This window comes from Danio aesculapii, chromosome 7 (assembly GCF_903798145.1).
Source record: "Danio aesculapii chromosome 7, fDanAes4.1, whole genome shotgun sequence".
Taxonomy (NCBI): domain Eukaryota; kingdom Metazoa; phylum Chordata; class Actinopteri; order Cypriniformes; family Danionidae; genus Danio; species Danio aesculapii.
Genome location: NC_079441.1, coordinates 48,881,255 through 48,905,658, shown reverse-complemented (window position 1 = coordinate 48,905,658; position 24,404 = coordinate 48,881,255). Strand labels below are relative to the sequence as shown.

The 24,404-nt window shown below is 36.9% G+C and overlaps 2 protein-coding genes across 2 annotated transcripts in view; one reads left to right on the top strand and one right to left on the bottom strand.

Moving 5' to 3' along the window:
* pamr1a (peptidase domain containing associated with muscle regeneration 1a) overlaps positions 1-23,092 on the bottom strand; it is a 51,611-nt gene extending 28,519 nt beyond the window's left edge. The window contains exons 1-2 of the mRNA XM_056462047.1: positions 23,013-23,092; positions 4,138-4,257 (exon numbers count right to left, since the gene is read on the bottom strand). Of these exons, the coding sequence (XP_056318022.1) occupies positions 4,138-4,257; positions 23,013-23,037 (145 nt within the window). The 5' untranslated portion in view covers positions 23,038-23,092. The remainder of the gene's footprint in view (positions 1-4,137; positions 4,258-23,012) is intronic.
* On the top strand, positions 22,734-24,171 carry fjx1 (four-jointed box kinase 1). The gene has a single exon (XM_056462048.1). The coding sequence runs from the start codon at positions 22,939-22,941 to the stop codon at positions 24,106-24,108; it is 1,170 nt and encodes a 389-aa protein (XP_056318023.1). The 5' UTR covers positions 22,734-22,938; the 3' UTR covers positions 24,109-24,171.
* The last annotated feature ends 233 nt before the right edge of the window (positions 24,172-24,404 follow it).

Sequence of the window (24,404 nt, the reverse complement as noted above, 5' to 3'; positions counted from 1 at the left end):
GTTAGCTCAGGTTATCCTATATTAATTTTTTATGTGTTTTTTTAAGATAAATGAAGGTTATGTGGTGTGTTTTTAATTGCAGAGCTCCTCTAGTTTAAAAAAAAGAAGGAAAAAAAAACACTGCAAGATCTGAAAGAGATCAAGCCTCAGCCAGGTCAGAAAAAGCTACGCAAAAGTAACTCAAAGGTAACTAAGTAAAGCAACTATTTACTTTTTGCTCAGCTGTGTAATAAAACATTTAAGATTGTCAATTTCTGGTAGTCTCTGAAATATTGATCTGCGATTTTTGCCCCAAAATCTTCTTGGGCCATTTGAACTGGCAGCCAATGATAAGGAATGAGTGTCTAGTTGCTACAACATCTACATCTCCGCTTGTGTTTCTGATTTGTTTCTGATTATTTTTTTTATCTGATCTAATTAATCACATAGTAAATTTCACTGAGAAATTACAGCCCAAAAGAAAATGTTATGTCATGCTATTTTAGTTATTCATATAAAAATATTAAATTGTTGGCTTACTGGAATTATCCTCTAAATAAGAAACTACATGTCAAAGAACGCAAATATCTATCTATAACCATTCAAGCCATTTATCCCTTTAATTCATTCAAACGGCTGTTTCATTTAGCCCTGCATATGAATGGCCTACAGAATTATTGATCAATGGGAAATGAGTGTTTTCATAAGTAAAACTCAGCAAAAGCACACAATATTGTGTCTAAAATATAACAAAATATAATAAAACAATACTGTTGAATAGGATCAATATCACATTTTGGATAAAATCAGCCCTCATGTGATATTGCTTAACTATGTTAAACTTTACAAATATAACACAAAAAGCATTTTTACCCCAATATCTTGACTTTCAGGAGCTTATAAGGGCCAGAGAGAACCTGTAAACATCTTTGCATAAGTAAATAAATGATGTGCAAAACAATATGTGGATTTCTGCATCCACGGATTCCATGTGGGCCTATTAATAACTACATTGTATAGGCTTCATCACGCAGTCATTTCCCTGCAAAATGTTGTCACCAATCAGATAGATGAGCAGGAGTGGGTACACTGATTTTGCTGAGAACAATAAATGTTATTTTCCCAAACTAATTATTAACAGCTCGAGTGTCTGACATCTGAGGATAACCAGATATGACAACACTGACAGCCCAAGCAATTTACAGACTGTAAGAATAGTTAAATTGCAGCGTTCTCTGGATTTAAACACTATTTGAGACATTTGGGTTAAGGTGTGGCAAGCACACAGTATTATTTTTGAATATTACATGCACAAACTTTGCATATTGCACCTTACATTTCTAAGTCGTGTCTTGGCATGTTAAACTCATACTTCTATCATAAAAAAATCATGTAATTATGTTGCTGTGATCATAATATAGATCAAAGATCACTAAGATCTTAGCGTGCAACAGTGCCATATAATTATAACCTACTGTTTTCTTTCTTGTGGAAGCAAGACTCCTGTCTGTTTTCTTGCTATCTTTGAGGTTACAGACAGGTTCATATAGTCATTTCCTGGCGCATTCATCTCAAGCCTGTTTTTCTCATTTGTGAGGAAACATCCAAAGAGACTTATGCATCTTAAAGTGAGTCAAACCTCTTTAGACATATTATATTGAATTTGTAAACAGCATGAGTACAACTTGTTCTAAATTAATATTTAAACAGATTTTTTTATTCCTGTCCCTTATACACTTAGGTCCATGAATATTTGGACATCGACACAATTCTTACAATTTTGGCTCTATACACCAACACAATGGATTTGAAATAAAAATTAACAAGATGTGCTTTAACTGCAGACTGTCAGCTTTAATTTGAGGGTATTTACATGCAAAGTAAACCACTGTAGGAATTACAACAGTTTGCATATGTGCCTCCCACTTGTTAAGGGTCCAAAAGTAATTGGTAAGAATAATAACCACAAGTCAAACTTTCACTTTTTGATACTTGGTGGCAAATCCTTTGCAGTCAATTACAGCCTGAAGTCTGGAATGTATAGACATCACCAGACGCTGGGTTTCATTCCTGGTGGTGCTCTGCCATGCCTCTACAGCAACTGTCTTCAGTTCCTGCTTGTTCTTGGGGCATTTTCCCTTCAGTTTTGTCTTCAGCAAGTGAAATACATGCTCAATCGGATTCAGGTCAGGTGATTGACTTACAATAGCATAAAGCATATGCTATTGGCAATAGCATAAAGTTCCACATATTTCCCTTCAAAAACTCTTTGGTTGCTTTTGCATTATGGTTTGGGTCATTCTCAATCTGCACTGTGATACGCTGTCCAAGTTCTGAAGTATTTGGCTTAATATGAGCTGAAAATATTGCCTGAAACACTTCAGAATTCATCCTGCTGCTTTTGTCAGCAGTCATATCATCAATAAATACAAGAGAACCATTTCCATTGACAGCCACACATGCCCACGCCATGCCACTACTACCACCATGCTTCACTGCTTAGAATCATGAGCAGTTCCTTTCCTTCTCCATACTCTTCTTTTCCCATAACTCTGGTACAAGTTGAGCTTAATCTCATCTGTCCATAGGATGTTGTTCCAGCACTGTGAAAGCTTTTTTAGAACTCCAATCTGACCTTCCTGTTTTTGAGGTTCACCAATGGTTTACATCTTGTGGTGAACCCTCTGTAATCACTCTGATGAAGTCTTCTCTTGATTGTTGACTTTGACACACATACACCTTCTGGAGAGTGTTCTTGATCTGGCCAACTGTTGTGAAGGGTGTTTTCTTCACCAGGGAAAGAATTCTTCGGTTGTCCACCTCAGTTGTTTCCGTGGTTTTCATAGTCTTTTGGTGTTGCTGAGTTCACTGGTGCATTCTTTTTTTTTTTAAGAATGTTCCAAACAGTTGTTTTAGCCTTGCCTAATGTTTGTGCTATCTCTCTGATGATTTGTTTTGTTTTTTCAGCCTAATGATGGCTTGCTTGACTGATAGTGATAGCTCTTTGGATCTCATCTTGAGAGTTGACAGTAACAGATTCCAAATGCAAATAGCACACTTCATATGAAGTCAGTACCTTTTATCTGCTGTAATTGGGATAATGTGGGAATAACACGCACCTGGCCATGGAACAGCTTAGAAGCCAATTGTCCAATTACTTTTGGACCCTTAACAAGTGGGAGGCACTTATGCAAACTGTTGTAATTCCTACACCGTTCACCTCAAATTAAAGCTGACAGTCTGCAGTTAAAACACATCTTGATCGTTTAATTTCAAATCCATTGTGTTGGTGTATAAAGCTAAAAATGTTTGACTTGTGTCGATGTCCAAATATTTATGGACCTAACTGTGTATATATATATATATATATATATAAATATATATAAATCAGTATGATTTTTAAATGTTTTAAAATAAGCTTATCCTGCTCACCATAGCTGCATTTATTTAATCAAAAAATACTGTACAAATTGTAAAATTGTGAAATGTTATTACACTATAAAATAACTGTTCAAAAGTAGTTTATCATTTTCCAGTGACTGAAATGATGTGACATGTAGAGTCACATGATCATTCAGAAATCACTCTTATATTAATTATTATTATTAATGTTATTGTTATTAATGTAATAGTAATAAAAGCAACAATGACTGGAGTAATAATTTCATTTGAAAATACATACAATAAGAAAGCAGTTATTTAAAACTGTATTAAATATTTAACAATTTTTTACATGTAATAATAAATGCATCCCTAATGAACAGGATAATTTTATTTTAAAAAAAAACATGAAAAAAACTGTTGACTATATAGGTGATTATTTTTGTAAGTGAAACACATCAACTTATGTAGTAAACCTAACCATAACCTTAATAATACTTTAGTGAGAGTTAGTAAACATGTAGTTGAGAAGTTATTTACAGTCATCAGAAAGAATCAAATCAATCGAAACTTCAGGAAGTCTAATCTAAAAAGCACACTTCAACTCAATACAACCTGCAGGATAACATTAAGTGTTGGACTAAACACACACATATTTTCCAGTGGCTGTGGTATTTAAATTACACCATGCATTGAAATAACAGTGTTTGTGTCAGAGAAACCCAGTCATTACTCTTGAAAGTGAGCGTTACAATTGAGTTCTTGCAAAACTCTTACCATTTGGCCAACATGCCCCAGTGCTTAAAAGCTGAAGAAGATAAAGAAGGACATGGAGCGAAGCCGAGTGGTATCCAGACTCAGGGGCCATCCATATCCCTGCGCTCACAGCCAGCTGGCCTGCGGGAGAGAGCATTCTTCAGCCAACACTTCTGTTGTGTCAAATGAGCTCCTGCAACATGAGGCCAGTCATTAGAAACCCCCAGTCTCTCCGTCTTCCTCTGTCTCTCTCTCTCTTTCTCTCTCAGACGGTTTCCTCTAACTCTCTCCCTCAATTTACAGTCTGTTGCAGTTTCACTGTGACGTAAGGAGTTTGATGGAGAGCAGGGGGAAACCTTTAACCCATTCTCCTACCAGTGTCATGTTTGTCTGTTTGCTAGACACAGTTACTAAGTTACTAAATATATAAATATTTCTAAACAAAGCAAACAGCAGTCGGTGGGCTTCAACTTCACATCTTTCATGGCATCTAGAGAACTTTTGGGGTGGTAATAATTTAGGTTATCATTAATGCTCTGATTAAACACTTTTGGGGGGAAAAATAGAAGGAGGAGAATATATATTACAGCGTCATTTCACTGGTCAAGCAGATAATAGGATGTGGAGAGGTATTATACAAATGACTGACTCAAAAAACTGCTGTTCTTTCATTTGCTCTCTCTGTCTCTCTCTCTCTCTCTCTCTCCTCCCCCATCTGTTTCTCTATTTGCCAGATCCTTTTGGTTTATTTTCTTTACATGTCAGCCTTCTGCTGTAGCTTTCAATTTTGTATGCAAAGTTTACTGCTGTTTGTAAAGCTGATGATAATGAACTACATGAGAGTGAATGGGGTTTGGTGTAAGGGTCCAGCAGGACAGACTAAAGAGAAAAACATTTGCCCCGTTTGTTTTGAGTTACCATGGAAACCGAGTTTCCATGTTCTTAACTGCTCCCGAATACACTCATTCTATCTGAATGAAGAAAATCCCCCACTCGTATGAGTGCAACGATTAATAAATGTATCACAAGACACATGGCACAAACACAACAGAAAACTGGGAAAGATTATAATAATTCAGATGCATTTTTGAAGTTTAGTTAAGCGTAGCTACATTGTTTGAGCTTCTTCTTTGGAAAACAAAAAGGTTTATTAACAAAATCTAACATTTGACTTCTACAAGTTTGTTTTTGTGAGTCCATCAGCATTTGTGAATGCATTTCCACATATAACAGATAAACTATAAGATGCAGCACTCTAATGGAGATGATCCATAGATACAATATATACACCAGATATCGCATACAGACCCTGAGGATGCATCGATAGCTCCGCCACAATTGTACAGCGCTCCCAGGACAAATGTCATTCAGCCGCACTAGTCAAGACTAAAGCCAATGTGAAGTTGCTGGACTTCTAGTGCCGTGTTCAGATGTAGTAACGAGCAAACAAAGAAAACAATGTATAAAGACATAATATTTCATAGGTAAGATTTAGTTTTTTACGTTTTTGTATGTCATTAACTTTTGTGCTTGACAAGCCCTGCTGAAAAATCCAGCTTAAACCAGCCTAGGCTGGTTGGCTGGTTTTAGCTGGTTGACCAGCCTGGTTTTAGAGGGGTTTTGGCCATTTCCAGGCTGGTTTCCAGCCATTTCCAGCCTGGTCTTAGCTGGTCAGGCTGGGAGACCACCAGCTAAAACCAGCTTGACCAGCCTAGTCAGGCTGGGAGCCCAGCCTAAACCAGCTATGTCCAGCTTCAACCAGACTGGTCAAGCTGGTTTTAGTTGGATTTAGCTGGTCATTTTCCAGCCTGACTAGCTAAGACCAGGCTGGAAATAGCTGGAAACCAGCCTGGAAATGGCCAAAACCCCTCTAAAACCAGGCTGGTCAACCAGCTAAAAACAGCCAACCAGCCTAGGCTGGTTTAAGCAGGATTTTTCAGCAGGGAGATTATAATACTGCACTGACTATAAGGCAAAGTAGCACCAAACTAGCACTAAATACTAGGCCTATGCGAGTTTTGTTGAATAAAATTAGCAAACAATGTAAATGAAATATGACAAGACGCTGCGGTGCCAGAAACTTGTATTATTGTCAGCTAAGTGAACGAGTCGTTCATAATGGGGATTCATTCACAAACGAATCGCTCCCTCCGTTAGAATGAGAAGTGAAAGCAGGAGAGGGGGAGGACACGGATTAGGTCAAATTCAACAGAGAGGAAGGATAATACATTTGCATGCACACAAACACACGCTCTTTGAAGGCAATGCCGTGCAGTCACGTATCATCGATGTAGAAAAGTGATGTAAAATTCGAATTTTTGTAAACTGAAGAAATACTTGCCATACAGACCACCGGGAAAACTCCTGATCATAGATACAGTATATGTATATATGTGTATATCTCTGGCTCTGGATGGCCAGTCCTCCACTGCACCTTGGTCTCACATTCATTTCAAAGAAGCAATATCCTGTACTAATATGGCGGCTTTATTGCCACATTCCCTCCAATAGACAGCAATAGCGTAGGTGACATCTAATGTATATATCCATGGAGATGATCTATATCAGAGATGCCCAAAACTACAGCCTAAAAGTTGCCGAATTTGGCCCATGGTAACCTTTGATTTGGCCCGCCACCCCATCTGAGAAGAGAGGAAGATGATGGGGATGGTTTAGAAATGGTCATTTCAAATGTAACCTTTCATTTTAAAAGCGATCTGAAATTATTAATTTATTCATTTTCTTTTCGGCTTTCTCCCTTTCTGCATCAGGGGTCGCCACAGCAGACTAAACCAACTTATTCAGCATTTGTTTTACACAGCGGATGCCCTTCCAGCTGCAACCTATCACTGGAAAACAGCCACATAGTCATACACACTCATACACCACAGACAATTTAGCTTACCCAATTCACCTATAGCGCATGTGTTTGGACTGTGGGGAAAACCGGAGCACCCGGAGGAAACCCACACCAACATGAGGAGAACATGCGATCAAGAAATCAGAAATACTAACTGACCCAGCCGAGGCTCGAACCAGCGACCTTCTTGCTGTGAGGTGATCGTGCTACCCACTGCGCCACCGTGATGCCTATCTGAGATTAAATTATTCAATTTAATATTGTAATTGTAGATTTAGTTTAAATGTACATACTGTCACCTGATGGATGGAGAACAATGTAGAGAATTTGGTGAACAAATCAAGGCAAAGGCAGATTCTGCTTGACTAGTGTAGTCAGCAATGAACTCCACTGTTCACTGTTATGTTTTTATTGCAATAACTTATTTTAAAAGTTATACTGTATTATTTAATATGATTTAAAGTAATGTTTTTTATCTATTTCTAAACATTATGAAATGAATTGGGAAACAGCTCTCGAGGATATTTCGTTTTTGGCCCTCTATACGAAAAAGTTTGGGCACCCCTGATCTACACTTGGTCACACTTTATTTTGATGGTCCGTTCGTTATGAGTTACATTGCATCTACATGCCAACAAATTCTTATTGGATTATTAGTAGACTGTTAGATTGGGGTTAGGGTTAGGGTAAGTTGACATGTACTTGCAAAGTTTCCTATAGTGAGTTAAATGTCTGTTGAAGGAGCAGTATCAACAGATATTGAGCAGACAGTGTAATACTCAAATGGACCATCAAAGTGTTACCCTACCTTTTTACATGCAGAGTTCATAAACAGCTAACCCTTTGAAATAAATATAAAATAAATGATAAAATGCTTGTAAAAACAGAGTTGTTGCATAGTTGAAATAATTTGCATATTTTAAATGCACTGTAAAACAAAAATGCTGGGTTCCACACAATTCCTTCATTTTGTCCCAACACAAATCGATTAAGTTAACTTTATTGTTTTTACAAATTTGAGTGGATTAACTCTTGTGCACTGTTCGAATTTACTACCCTTTTGTTACGTTAGGGACGAACACAGTAATTGTGGCAGGATTTTTATTTCACCTTTAATTATTGTCTTGGAAATATGAACGATCAGTAACAACATTGGCTTTAATGCATTGTTAGATTTTCATTTACTCTCTATAATTTACTGTTGGTGGCTAACAGACACACATACACACACACTTTAATTTGCTGTTATACTCCACATAAAATCCAAAAACTAAGCTTTTTTTGCACAGGCCACGGTAATAATTACAAATTTTACCTCTTCTCAACAGGGAGAACCACCAACAATCAAAAATGCATGATTATATGGAGTCATGGTTTTGCAATAAAAAATGTGTTTATAATGGAAGTCAATGGGGCAATAACAGCTACTATCAGTAAATTAGGCAGACAAAAATGAAAATCAGTCAAAGCAATGCATCAAAGGCAATGTTGTTTCACATGTCCAAGACGTTGATAAAAAGTAAAAAAAATCCAGTCCATAATTACCTTTTATATTGAAAATACGCCATTTTGTGTGTCTTTTTTCACCAAATCTGTGACATCATTCATGAATTTGGCAATTAAAGAGTTAAAATCCTGTAATTTTCTAAGCAGTTTAGTAGTTTTGATCAGGACTGAGGTTAATTAACAGATTTAAAACAATCTGAGAAGAAAAATATTTATTTGATGCATTTTTACAGCAGTTTAATTCAGTGGATGTTTTCATCCCCAACATAACAAAAGGGTAGTGCATTTGGCCAGAGTGTATTGTTGAGGTTATTTCTAAATTTCAAAGCATTTTCTCAAAACATGTCAAAATAAGATTTGTCACCAAAAAATATTCTGCTAGCTAAAACACAGAAAACATTAAGGCCAAATTAAGACTCAAAATCACCACAGAGTGGATGAAAACATCCCCAACAGCACATAAGGGTTCAACATAAAACAACTAAGTTGTCCCCAAAAAATATAAAACAATTGTGTTGTTTTCACTCATTTTAAACAAGTATGTTGAACAAGCAGCAAAAGTCATTTTTTAAGGGTGTGAAATTTTCAATAAACATTTTTTCAGTGTTTGTTTTTCACATTTTGCTTTCTCCAATATTTCTCTGACAAAAGGTTTGAAAAAATGGCATATTTTATATTTTCCACATTTTCTACTAATATAGATCACTTTAAGATGTTTCAGCTGGGTAATAAAGCACACAAGATCATTTTGCTAAGAAAAAGTACCTATTTATGTCAAGCCCAATGAATCAGGAACCTTTTTGAGAGCTGTTTAAGAGTAAAGTATTCTGATGTTAAAACATCTGACTTTGCATGTAAAAAGCTCAAACTATTTTCCTTTATTTTTTTTTACTGCCTGTTTCTACTATACAGTATCAATTTTCCATATAAAACCCTCCACAAATTGTTATTGTCATTCTCTCCAGTTAAATCCAAACACAGATCCGTATACCACTACAGCTTTGCATGTTTTATGATTAAGGACAAATCCTTAGCTGTATGTGTGCTCAGAATGCTTAGCTGTTTTATGACTGTATGTCAGATTAAAATACAGCATTTGGAGCTTGAAACATTGAAAGTCCAGGCAAGCTTATGCATATAATACATTTCACACTTGCTAAAAATAGCTGTTTATATAAAAAAGTGCTTTTGCAATTGTTTTGTTTTGTTTTGCAGGATGGTAGTCAGAGCGATGTTTCACATGCAGCTCAGACATTTAATTAGTTTCAGCTGTGGCAAGTACTGTACATGCAAACAGAATTCCACAGAAAGCTCTACACCATGCTTTAAAAGAAACATTTCCTTTCAGACTCTGTATTTCTTGGGGAAATGTTTTATAAATCACGCTGACAATTTCAAAGGAATATTTGAATGATTGCTTCGATTATCACAACTTTTTACTACTATTTAGAGGCGGTCACAATCCATCAACGTCTATACAATATTTGATTATATCCGTGTGCAGCTGTATAACTTATGATAGCATGATACTGTAATCACTTATTGAAAAGCCAAACTCGCCTCTGGATATTTTGAATGAACAAATATATATGAAACACTGAAGAAGTGTTGCTGATGATAGTGTGTTCTACTTAGCATCTCTTGCTCTAGGGCAATCTAAAGGGGAAAAGGCTTTCTCTCTAAAATATTCATGGACATTCTGGAAAAAGCTTTCTAAAACGCGCATTTCCAATGAAAAGGAACTTTGAGGGTACATGAACTTTGGTACTTTGCCACTTTGGCACACTCTCTGTGCAGCTCTGCAAAATTTAGGTGCTAAGTTCCAGTGTTGCTCTCTTTTATACACTGAAACACAAAGTTGTTCACTCAACTTTAAATAATTAGTTATCTTTTTGCTTTTACTCGGTTGAGTTTCATTATTAATTATTTTATATTTATTATTAAAATCTTCAATTATCTTTCATTAAGTCTTTTCAACTTAAAACGTGTGATTGCTAGTGTTAAATAGTTGACCCAACTACTTATTTGTAACTTGGACTTGCAAAGTTTAGTTTTAATAGGTACATTTTACAAGTTAGCAGAACTTGAAAAGTTTAGTTGAAACAGATTAACTTACTCTTTCAAGTTACCTGTACTAACATTTATGCTCATTGAACTTACAGCAGACACACAACATTATAAGATGTTAATATTAGGTTCTATTTAGGTTGCCAGCGTCTAAGGACAATGTTATTTTGACATCCAATAACGACGTGAAAGAGCGTTGATATTTTAATGATTTTAGGTTGTATTGGAAAGTGGCCAAAATCCAACGTCGAGCAAACATCTTAAACCAACGTAGATATTTTAGTTTTTAGGTTGCGTTGGAAAGTAACCAAAATGCAACATCTGTCCAACTTTCAACATTGACGTCGACCTGACCTTTGGGTTCTGACGTCAATTCGATTTTCATTTCCAAACAAAATGCAACGTCCCACAACGTTAGAGTCAGTGGTGTAAAGTAACAAATTACAAACACTCAAACTACTGTAATTGAGTAGTTTTTCTCAGAAAATGTCATTTTAAGTTTTAAAAAAGTGTACTTTTACTTTCCCTTGAGTACATTTGTAGTGCTGTATCTGTGCTTTTACTCCATTACTGTCCTTCAACATGCAGGCACTGCTTTATTTTTTCTTCAGTCCTATCCAATCAAATCGCACATAGAAAGTAAATCGCATCATAATGAACTACCTCAAGACATGGGTGATTTTATAATTGCAGCAAACTGTTGGGAAGCATTAAAAGTGTCCAAGTAGATGTTCAAAATCTTTTCATACATTGACCCAGAAACTGTTTAGATGCATGTCAATGATGAAAGGATGGTGGATGTTTACTGTATGATGACCGAAATGGCCTTAAACACCCAGCAGGCACAAAATGTCAACATGATGTCAGATTAATGTTGTACTCCAATGTCGTGGGAACATTGATTTTGTTTTGAAATCGGGTTGACATCAGAAACCAACGTCAGGCCGACATCAATGTCCAACGTTCAACCTGAAATTAACCAAATATCAATGTCTAATGATGTTACAGCTTGATGTTGTGTGAACGTTAACCACTATGACGTCTATCAGATGTAGGATTTTGGTTGCTGTACCTGACGAATAAATGTCAGTATTTGACGTCAATATTACGTTGGTTTATGATGTTGGCTCAACTTTAGATTTTGATCGCTTTCCAACACAATCAAAAGTCAACCAAATATCAACGTCATTTGATGTTGTTATTGGGCATCAAAATAACGTTGTGCTTAAACGCTGGCTAGACATTGAATTTTGGTCACCTGACATCACAACCTAAATCAAACCTAATATTAACATATTATGATGTTTATTATATTATGATGATATGCTTGCTGGGCAATAACTAAATGCACTACAGAATGTTGCGTTTATACACATCCACAAATTACGTGTAAATGCATCCGCTTTTTACAGTGTAATACTCACTACTCGTGAGTACTTTTGAAAGGTCTACTTTCTACTCATACGTTGAGTAATATTTACAACAGGTACTTTTACACTACTTACACTGCATTTTTGGACAAGTAATAGTACTTTTACCTAAGTATAATTTTTCAGTACTCTTTCCACCACTGGTTGGGGTACAACGTCAATCAGACACCATGTTGGCCGCCTATGTCTGCTGGATAATTACAGATTTTCTCAATTAGCAATAGCATAGACAACAAAATACAATTCACATTTACGTAAAGTACTTTACTTTCAGGTGGAATGGTGGCTCAGTGGTTAGCACTGCCGCCTCACAGCAAGTAGGTTGCTGGTTCAATTCCCAGCTGGGTCAGTTGGCATTTCTGTGTGGAGTTTGCATGTTCTCCCCGTGTTCGAGTTGGTTTTCTCAAGGTGCTCTGGTTTCCAAACACTCACAGTGCATACACATGCGGTATAGGTAAATTGGAAGCACTAAATTGGCCGTAGTGTATGAGTGTGTGTGAATGGAGAGTGTATGGGTGTTTCCTAGTACTGGGTTGCGGCTGGAATAGCATCCGCTGCGTAAAACATATCTGGAAACGTTGGCGAATCATTCCAGTGTGTCGACCTCTAATAAATCAGAGACTAAGCCAATACAAAATAAATGATTTTTAGATTCAATTTAACAATTGCACTTACAATATATGTGTCTTTACATTTGTCTTAAACTCAAATCAAGTTAAGTCAGCTTACAGACTAATCAAAACAACTTAATATGTTGAGTTGAATAAAAAATTCAGATGTTTCAACTTACAAAGTCATCTTGGAAAAAAGAAACTAAAATGTAGAATCATTTTTAGTCACGTTTTTGCTCACTTTTTTTCAATTCATCATTATTTCATCTATTTCATCATCAATTCATCTATTGTGAAGAAAGCCCAGCAGAGACTGTATTTCCTTCGTCAGCTGAGGAAGTTCAACCTGCCACAGGAGCTGCTCGTACAGTTCTACTCAGCTGTCATCCAATTCATCCTCTGCACTTTAATCACCGTCTGGTTCGGCTCAGCTGCCAAAACCGACCTCCGTAGACTACAGCGAATAGTCCAGACTGCTGAACGAATCACTGGCACAACCCTTCCTACACTTCAAGAACTGTACTCTTCCAGAGTGAGTAAAAGGGCTCGCAAAATCACTCTGGACGCCTCACACCCAGCACACTACCTGTTCGAACTGTTACCGTCTGGTCGGCGCTTCAGAGCACCAAGCACAAAAACAGCCAGACACAGGAAAAGTTTCTTTCCTCAGGCTGTCTACCTTATGAACAGTTAAATATTCCCCTACTGTGCAATAAATATGTGCAATACTTTCTCATACGCACTTGTACACAGCACCTTATATCAATATACAATGCAATACTCTCTACACTCGCACTTATACACAGCACCTTATTACCTGTATATTTATAACAATCTGTACATACAACTCAACATCCAGGTTTCTTGACTAACCGCATCTGTTTAATGTTTATCTTTTTTTTTTTCATATTTATTTTGTGTTGTCACTTGTCACTTTATGTACACTGGAAGCTTCTGTAGCCAAAACAAATTCCTTGTGTGTATGAAGCACACTTGGCAATAAAACTGATTCTGATTCTGATTTCTATAGCGCGTTTTACAATGTAGATTATGTCAAAGCAGCTTAACATAGATGACGAATAGAGAGTAGAAAGCCATAATATTTAACATTGTGGAGCATTCCGGCAACTTTTCTAAGATGCATTCATAAAGTAAAAGATTAATGGCCCATTAAACTCTTTTGAATTGGTGAAAAATGGAGTGAATTGCCTGCATGAGATGGGTTTTTGAATACAAATGTAGAACTAATTGTTTTAATATATGACAAACTGCTTTTGCTGTCCCTCATTTACGAGCAACTTTGGATAAAAACATCTACATGAATAAAATATGTGTAGTTTTTCTTCAAAGTAATTCCTGTTTTCTTTTTCAAATCACAATTAGAGTACCTGTCGAAATGATTAATATGGTCCTGCTTATATTTGAGAACCACAGATGCATTGAAATGTTTAGGCTGCTTAGCAGACCTTTATTTCTGAGCTTTGTTTTTTCAGAGAACTTGTCAATCAGGTCTCTATCTTTCTTTCACAGCACAACCTGCAGTCATGGTTTGAGAAGTGGACGTCCCGCAGAGACTGCACTGATCTCAATGAAATCCAGCAGTGGGCCAAAGCTGTCTCCAGGTCAGCCGTCCTTATTTTTGCTCCTTCTCATCTTGGCTGATGCCTTTCAAGCTAATGACCAACAAACCTGTTCTCTGCAACAACCTCTCTACAGACAAATTGGCCAGGATGAAACATCACAACTTATAACCAAACCAAGCCGAAGATGGCCCTCCTTGTCAAAGCTGCCAGCCACAATACAACACAGCATGTCAAAACAGATAGGCCTGATTGGTTTTCACCGACCTTTTAGCAGCTTTAGCACATTCCAGTTTTGCTAAAGTAGTCAATTGAATGACTGACTGAACAATTATAATGGCCTCTTGACAGTCATGTTTATGACAGATTTATGACAGGTTATGATGTCTTCATAATGTCAAGTTTTCATGACAAAGACAGTATATGATGCATTTGTTTATGTTAAAGAGCCCCTATTATGCATTAAAAGGGTTCTATTTTGGTTTTGGGGGTCTCCAACAACCCCCAATTTTACCCAATTTTCCCAACGACTGCCATATGATTCGCTCAGTGATTCATTTGTTCCCAAACTCCTCCTTAGCGCGATGCTAATCTGCGCTAATTGGTCCGATGACCAAATCTGTTAAGATAGGTCAACTGCATTCAGCGCAAGACAGAGAGAAACACCCACAATGGCTTATCAACATTGTTGAAGTAGTCAGCGTGCTGAGTATAAGTGTGAGCCCAGTGCAGGAGTGCATTAAAGCAATGCAGTTAAACACCAGTATATTGCTCTATTCTGAACCATGACACACATTCAGAATTAATCCACACAGTCGCAAACGCTGTTAACTATTTTGAAGCTTGACTGCCGCAAGTGTATAGGGACAGCTGACGGTGACCATAGCAATGACAAACGGCAGAGGATCGCGAGCTCACAAATGCATTTAAATCTATAAAGAAAGCGCACTTTGCGTTTTCAACGTTGCTTTAGATGCAATATGTGGAATTTAAAGAGTTAACCAGATACAGTACAAGCCACATGGAGCAGTTACAAGTAACAAAACACAATAAAATAAATAATTTGCAAGCTAGAGAAAACAAGGAGGCAACCATTTTAATTGCACTTAAGTTACTTACACTTGTGAAATGGAGGAAGGAACTGTTCTATGAAGTGTGTACTGATAAAGTTCCTGTCAAGCTATGACAAAGTCCCATGCATAAATAGTCTTTTCTGATCCTTCCTTTAACAAACGGCAGACGAATCCCTCGTTGCATTAATCACCAGAATGTTCACTCATTAATGTTCACTCATCTTCAGTAATGATCAGTCCCACACACACACGCACACTACTAGCGTTTAAATGGAAAGGCACCTCATATTGTGTCAACATCGATACGAACGGGCAAAAGATCCAGACAAATTATGAATTATTTAAACGACTCTGAGTCTAATCTTTTATTTAAAAAATGATATTTTTAAACAAGGTGCACTTTCAGATTTAAACCTCAGCTGGATGTTTTCGTCCACTTAGCTGTGTTGCACACCACATGGAAGGTTATTTTCAAAAACCCATAATAGGAGCTTTTTGAGTTTAGCCACAACTACACTTTAAAAAAAGATGTTTCATTTTTTTCAGTGGTTTACTTTATTCACTTTATTTATTCTTTTGGATTGCATTATGGGATCTTGATTTTTCCTCCAAAAGCTTGTGATGTTAAAAAGTTTGAAAAGTGAGATTTTTAATAGTTAAGTGTTTGTGTTGTAAATTACGGTACAAAAACCTGGTAACAAACTGTCAGTACAGTGTTATTTTGCAGATTTAATTCCCTCTATATTATTACTTAAACAATATCTTGTCTCAGACTACTAAAAATGCCAATAAAATTCACTTTGTTCATCTGCAGAGTTGAAGTCATCAGAGCAGACATAAAACTCACAAAATGCAAATCACAACCGTAAAAAACGCACCATGTGAACAAACATCCATTTAATTTATTTAAATGTTTTACACTGTAAGACATCTCAAACAATATCATCTTTGCATTTAAAATGACATAACTGAGCTGTCATAAGCTTGGATAAAATCTCCTTTATATTCATGACCAGTGTTGGGGGTAACGCATTGCAAGTAATGCGCATTACGTAATAATATTACTTTTCCAAAGTTACGAATAGAATACATTATTTTTAAAAATAAGTAATATTGTTTGAGTTACTTTTAGAAAAATGTAAAGTGAGTTACTTTTTACCTCGCTTAACTGGCTTTAAAAAACATATTGCGGAATAAAAATGATCTTAGGTTGAATCACACGCTTAACGAGAAGAGCGTGTTGCGAGGGAACAGTCGACTAGCACTCATAATCATCAGGTCTCCTTTTTTACAGCAGATACTGTTCTAGTAACTGAATAACTCAGGATATGGGTTTATTTCGAGTCAGAGAGGATATCCTGTATGTTAGTTATGAAGATGCAAACCGTTTCACGACAACTCCGTTCAATTTAATGAACTGGTTCGACTAATGAAAATTAAGGTGTAGGTTCTATAGGTGGTTGTTAAATTAAGAGCTTCTGAAAAAACACCTGCAAGTTCTGAAAGAAATCAAACCTCAGCCAGATAAGGAAAAGTAACGCAAAAGTAACTCAAAAGTAATATAACACATTACTTTCAATAGAAAGTAACTAAGTAACGCACTTAGTTACTTTTTTGGGGGAGTCACTCAATATTGTAATGCACTACTTTCGAAAGTAACTTTCCCCAACACTGTTCATGACATTGTGATATGTCTTGTGATTATAAGGGTATCATGACAGTTTTAAGAACACCACCTTTAAGTAAAGCGTTATCAATTACAGGGAAATAATCACACTGAAAGCATTGCACAAGTTCCCATATTACATAAAAAACCATGCAAACCAACATCCAATTATGGGGACCTACGGACTCTCTAGCATCCAAACCCCAACATATCCTAATCTTCCCAGTAGGTGCGAAGCTCCGAAATCAGTGTGCGTGCATTCATGTGAAGAGTGACAGAATGGTGGCAGGGGGAGGATTTAGGCACAACACCTGCAGCTTTTTCATGATCCATGCCAGACATTTTGGGAACATGAGCTGACCAGCTGTATGTCTGGCAGTGCATTCAAGTAATAAGTAACAAGTCAAAACAAAATGACAGTAGGCCAGATCAGCTCACGCATGATAAAACCACCCATAATGCTGCTGTGATACTACCACAATAATGATGACAGCACTGTTTATTACTGTTCAAAATGCCATTAAATGTACATTCAGAAGGGTGTTCAGTTAAATCTTGCTATCTTTTGCAAATACTACCAATCAAAAAGTATCATAAAAGTGGCTACATTAATCTACTGCATAAAATAGACATACTTGTATTCAGTTTTACTTTTTCTTACACATATTTGTGCTTGTAATAGCCTGCTTTTTGAATTGCAATGGTTTGCTATGAGTTCTCACTGTGTTAGATGCATTTTGCAGCATGGCAGCTGTTACCATCATGTGTTTATGCTTGGCTCTTGATGTCCAGACATTTATTCCCAATCTGTGGTGTGTGTGAAAGCTAAAGATCATTGCAGTTTGCCTCGTGACTCCAGATGGGACTGCATGTTTGGAGCTTTTTTTTCCTTTCAATTTTACTGTTTATACTGTCTGGTTGAACAAAAACACATCCATATCATCGCATTGGATTATGTTGCTCAGAGTCAGTTGATTTGCATTTTTTTATATATTTCTTAATTATTAAAATTCATTGAGCACTTGCTGAAATAAATATATAAATAAAACATTATTAAATGCAGAATTAAAAATGCCTTAAGCTGCACCTTGAAGATTCATAAGCTGGGCATTTGTTATTTCAATCTTTTCAATTTTGGGGGGGGGGGGGTTATGCACAAATTTTGAAGGCACTGTGAGTCTTTGGTTGCTTTTTTATTACAGCATGTAATATTTTTATAAAACTCAGAAATATAACAAAATTGTAAAAATATAACAAAGAATTATATTTTGAACAATACACCTAAAATCAACGTTACAAATGTCTGCACCTGACTTATTAAAAAAAAAACATTTGTCGCTATATATTATGATATGATCAATATTATAGATGAGCATTTCACTTGTAAATATGTAACTTGATGGCAAATTACATTTATGTAAAGTCAATATGGGAAGACATATGGAGTTCAGAAATGCACTTTGTGTCAAATAAAAGCCTTCTGATTGGCTTTAGCCCTATTCTGAAGGGAATACACGCATAGATGGAGTAATGCGATTTTAGCAGAGGATGTCTGTAATATTAATGGCCAATTCACAAGGGATAAGACATCTCAGTACAACTGCCAGAAGTGGGAGAAGTGACTTCTTTTACACGAGAATGTCAAATTTGCCACAGATATTTCCCACTGCTATAGAATATGCAACTGAATTGTCTTCAACAGCCTCCATGCTTTAACACACACACTCACACACACATACTACTGTCAGCGGCGGACTTAGTGAATTGGAGGCCCTAAGCAATTCCAGTTATTGGGCCCAAGCATTGAAACTAAACATTCTTTCTCTCTCTCTCTCTCTCTCTCTCTCTCTCTCTCTCTCTCTCTCTCTCTCTCTCTATATATATATATATATATATATATATATATATATATATATATATATATATATTTATTTATTTATTTATATCTAAGTATTTTCCTTTTTTATTTATATTTATTTGTATTTTTTAACTGCATGTTGAAAATATATTTTAAGCAGAACATTTATCTTCTTAATTTAAAATTAAATACAATAAATTAACAAATAAAAAACAAGTTCACAAGCTAAATATATATACAGTTAATAAGCCATATTTGTGGTTAGATTTCGATATTTGCATGTGCCGTACATAAGGAACATTTCACTATTCGTGGGGGCCCCCAGTTTTGAAAAGAAGTAATAACATTAAAATCTTATTGGTTATAGATGTTATACATGTCTATAATTATATCATCTACAACATATGATAGAACATGTATAAATGAGCTATATGATTAATTTAGGCAATTCATGCCATAGGTCGGGGCCCCCTAATTTCCTCTGCTTACCTTGCTTATTGGTCAAGTCCGCCCCTGACTACTGTTAACAATACTTTAGGAATTTATTTTTTTCAGGTAAAAGTCACTGTAATATTTATTGACACTCTCAGTAATAATTACTGACGTGAAACATTATATGAGACCAAGGGCGTAGGTTTGCAGTAGACATTGGTGGGGACGGGTGAATGAGAACCCCCTCATATATATAATTAATAGCATATATATATATATATATATATATATATATATATATATATATATATATATATATATATATATATATATATATATATATATATATATATATAATTAATAGCATATATATATATATGCGATTAACTGCGATTAAAATATATTATTAATTAATCCTCTCCTCACACAATTTATTAAGTTAAATAAATAGTCAGGTGGTTTGAAAGACCAAAAGTTGAATTATTCATATTTGTAATTTTTTTTTTACTTTTCAAATGGCCAAATTCTGACTGAGAAAAGTTGAATGTGCTGGCCAGTTTTTTATTTTTGATAGATTTCTAAAAAAAATAAAAATTTTATGATAGATGATAATAAATTTGTATTTTAAAAATAAGTATCTCTTCAATATTTCTTTATTCAAAATTTTCATTAGTTATAAAACTGTAATATAACACTTACAGTTTAAATGTACATTTGTAAATAAACAAATTTAACTTTAACTTAAAATAGTATGCTAAGCAATTTGACAAAATTGTTGGAAATATGTTTTGGTACATCAAAAAGTGTGGTTATGATAACCATCCGATAAGCTAATCCAGCAAAAGTTTGTTCTTAATGTCTCACTAAAATGTAATATTTCTACCTCATTAATATATAGAAAATCAGGCAAATAACTGCATATCATCAAAGTTTTTCAGGAAAAAAATGACCATTCCTTTCCATAAGCTGGCTAGGGGCCTGATAGTGTAATGTTAAAATAATGTTTATTAAATGATAAAGAGAGTTTAATAAAGACGTCTGTTTATTTTAGCCATAGTGCAAACAAAACATGTCTCATATATCAGTATTATGCCTTTGCACAGGCTGTATGTTTTCTGACAAACCTATTTTTTCAACCAAAATTGGACATGTTACTCTGAGAGATTAAAGAACTGGCAGGGAACATATATTTTTAGATTTAGCTGTTTATACTGCAGTTAGTTTTCAGGCCATATTATTCACTATATCAGTCTGCGTTAACAATAGACTATGCGTTAAAGCGGGGAAAAACATGAGCATTACCAGCATTATCATGATGGACTTGTGTTTATGTGACTTACACTTTTCGTTGAAAAACCTAATGACTACCTTTTTTTTGCTGCCACCATCATCGCCTGTGTGTGTCACCCAACACACCTTCTTCTTGCACAGGGAAAAAAACAATCCACTACATTTGGCGCTGCTTGTATCTAAACGCAGCCACACCCCCTCACATGACAGCAGGGAAAAGCACAGCCAATCAAAATGTCCATACGTGTTTTGGGGGCGGGAGGACTAAAGGAAAGAACGTCATTTAACACTTTCTGCATGTCTAAGTTAACATTGACAGCGCGATTTTTTTCTGAGCGGATTAAATTATTGGTGGGGACGTCCCCTCCATCCACCCTAAATCTACGCCCCTGTATGAGACTAAAATAACTAGTGCTAATTACTCCACCTGTCTATGTAAAACTGATTGCAGACTAAATAGGGAACTTATGACTGAAATTACTAGTGTGAAATGCATTTTTTACAGTGTTAAGTAGGACTTTAATAACCTGATGTAGTTTCTGCTTAAATTAACCATCAAGTCTGATACATAACTGGAAAGTTTGCCAAACAAAACATGCAAAACAAGGTGGATAAATATAGTATGATATTAGATTCAAATTATACGATGTAGCTAATCAATGTGACTATATCACTTCAAACATATGCTGCGTCCAAATTCACGTACTATCCAATAGTATTTAAAAATTGAATTAGTACATCCCAAACCATAGTATGTTGAAAAGAGTATGCCAAAGGTTACTGGATGGTTTACTATTTCCAGTAAACATTTTAACCATGCATTCACACGTAGCTTCAGCATCAACGCTTGACCGAGGGCGTGTCTGAAGTTGAGGCTGATGTGATCATCATAGCAACGTCAGCCAATAAAATTAGTGTGCAATCGGCTATTGTCTAAGCTGAGGTGTTTGCATGAAGCGATCTGATTGGCTGACGCTTCTGTTGGCACTTGAAAAGTTGAGAAATTCCCAACTTCTGCAGCGAGCTTAAGCAGCGCCGACGGATCCACAATTCATTTCGGCAACGCTTGACATCACCCATTCAATGTGAATGGGAAGCACTGACGCTGATGCCCTGTGAGAATGCATGGTTAAATTTGTTTTTACTGGAAATCATAAACTATCCGGTAACTATTGACATACTCTTTTCAACATACTATGCTTTGGGACATACTAACTCTATTTTCAAATACTATTTAGGACAGATAGTATGCGCATTGGGACACATCAAGTGATATAGTTCAATTCAATTAAATTCACCTTTATTTGTATAGCGCTTATACAATGTAGATTGTGTCGAAGCAGCTTCACATAAAAGGTCATAGTAAATAGGAACAGTATTTCATAGTCTCATGGATTAGCTACATCGTAGTGTAGATGCGTCAATCTAACCGCTAATATTGCCCACAGTACATTGCGCGTTTGACGTGAATTTGATTAGCACTACAAACACAGGTGAAAGGTGTAAATAAACTACAAACATGATGGACGCCCAAGACCAACCGTCAAGTAGCGAGGCTTCGGTTAAGATGTTTGTATGACTGTTGATTAATATCTAGCCAACTGGGGAATATTTAAATCATGTTTTCATCTGCAACAACAACACTGATATAAAGACATGTTTGGACATTAACATCTGAATGCAGAATTATTCATAGACCTGAGGAAATTTCTCTGCATGAAAGACTCGCGAATGGGAGATTAACCTGCTGCTGCTTCTCCAATAAGGTAGGACATGTGGATGATTGACAGGGCTCATAACTAAGCAACACAGCGATGCATTAACGAGGATGTAGTATGTCCCTAAGCTTGCATACTCTTGTTACACACTTAAAAGTGTATATTTTATCTTCACAAAAAAAGAACATACTTTTAGGGTGTAGTATAAGTATGCGAATTGGGACCCATCAATAGTCTATTTATCAAAATAACTGTTCTTTTCGTTTATGTGTACACCCTTCTGGTAATTGAGCTCAGCTGTAAAGGAACAGCCCACCAACTAATCACGCCATGTAACCGATATCTCGCTTGAGACCCTTGAGGCATTCAATCATCGAGCAAATAAACATCTACTGCTGCTAGACGAACCTGTAAATATAACAAAGCAGCATAGCTCCACGTGCATTTACCTGAAAAGTTTTAAACATCTCGAAACACTCAATTTTCGTCGACTCGTGTGCATTCCCCCTGGAGAAATATGAGACGATATTAGTGAGGTCTCATGATCTGGTCACATGGTTCGCGTCCATGCGGTGGCAGCGGAACACAGAAAGAGTTTGGGAGCAGAAGAGAGATGAGGAGAGGCAGAGAACACCGCCCTGAAGAAGAGAATTCATTAAAACTGTACTGAAACATCAACCACAGAAGACTCTGTGGTATGAAAGGCTAAATGGAAAGCGGAATGAGCTAAAATGCGTTTAGTGATCATGAAAGCCGGCAAGGTGAAATTATGCGCGTCGCTTTGCGTGTGGCTTGGAATAGTTACCTGGATTGGGAATGTGAAGTTGCATCTTTTGTCCGTATTTGTTCAACAAGACACAGATCGAGGGGTTTTGTACTCTGTTGCAAATAACCAGGTAAATAATACTAAAATAAACGCACAAGGAACGCGAGGTGGAAAAAGTTTTAATATTGGCTCTGCGTTGATTCTGGATAACGTGATTGAGCAGCGGGTGTTCTGGAGCGCGTGGCTTGAAGCTCTGGCCACTCGTGTTTTTGGCGTGGAGCACGAGAGGAAGTGGAGAGAGCGGGTTCGGGACGCTCGGGTGGTGGCACTGGAAGCGGGCTGCGGCAGACCCACAAACCGCCTCGCGAGCTTCGCCGACGGCACTAGAGCATGCGTGCGGTACGGCATCGACGCGGATCAAGTGCTGGGCGAAACGCTCTCCTATTATCTGGCGGAGCTGCTTGGGATATCCAACCTTCCACCCTTGTCGCTTTCCAAACTGAACCTGTCCAGTGAGCAGTGGGCAAGTGTCCGGGAAAATATCGAGGTGTTAGAATGGTCGCCAAATGCCATCGTGTCTCTCACCGAGTTCATCCCAAATGTCACAGGAGTGTTTATTCCAGTTCATTTACAAAAACAGCAGCAACTTTCTGCTGAGAGTCTATCGAACATGACTTTATCATACTTGCTTGAACTGATGCAGTGGAGCGATTTAATCCTGTTTGATTATTTAACGGCCAACTTTGATCGAATCGTCAGTCATATTTTCAGCCTCCAGTGGGACGCGCGCGTAATGGAGAGGACCACTAATAACCTTCTCAAAACAGGCAATGGAAATTTGCTTTTTATTGACAACGAGGCGGGGCTTGTTCACGGATACAGAGTGCTTGACCTGTGGGAACGATATCACAAGATACTGCTGAGCTCGTCGTGTATGTTTCGGAGAAGTACAGTACGACGAGTGTCTGAACTGAAGCGCTCTGGAAACAGCGCAAAGCTGTTGTATGAACTGTACCGCGCGAGGGAGCCGCTGGCGCGGGAGCTGGGCTCTCTGTCTGAGGAGCACGCGCTCACATTGCAGAGCAGGATTGATGTCGTTTACAAACATATTAAACTGTGCACAGAAATCATGTAGACATGTCATGTGCGAGTTCAGGTGTTTCCATTCCCTACTGAAAAATCCAGCTTAAACCAGCCTAGGCTGGATGGCTGGTTTTAGCTGGTTGACCAGGCTGGTTTTAGAGGGGTTTTGGCCATTTCCAGGCTGATTTCCAGCCATTTCCAGCCTGGTCTTAGCTGGTCAGGCTGGAAAATGACCAGCTAAAACCAGCTTGACCACCTAGCCAGGCTGTGAGCCCAGCCAAAACCAGCTATGTCCATCTTAAACCAGGCTGGTCAAGCTGGTTTTAGCTGGATTTAGCTGGTCATTTT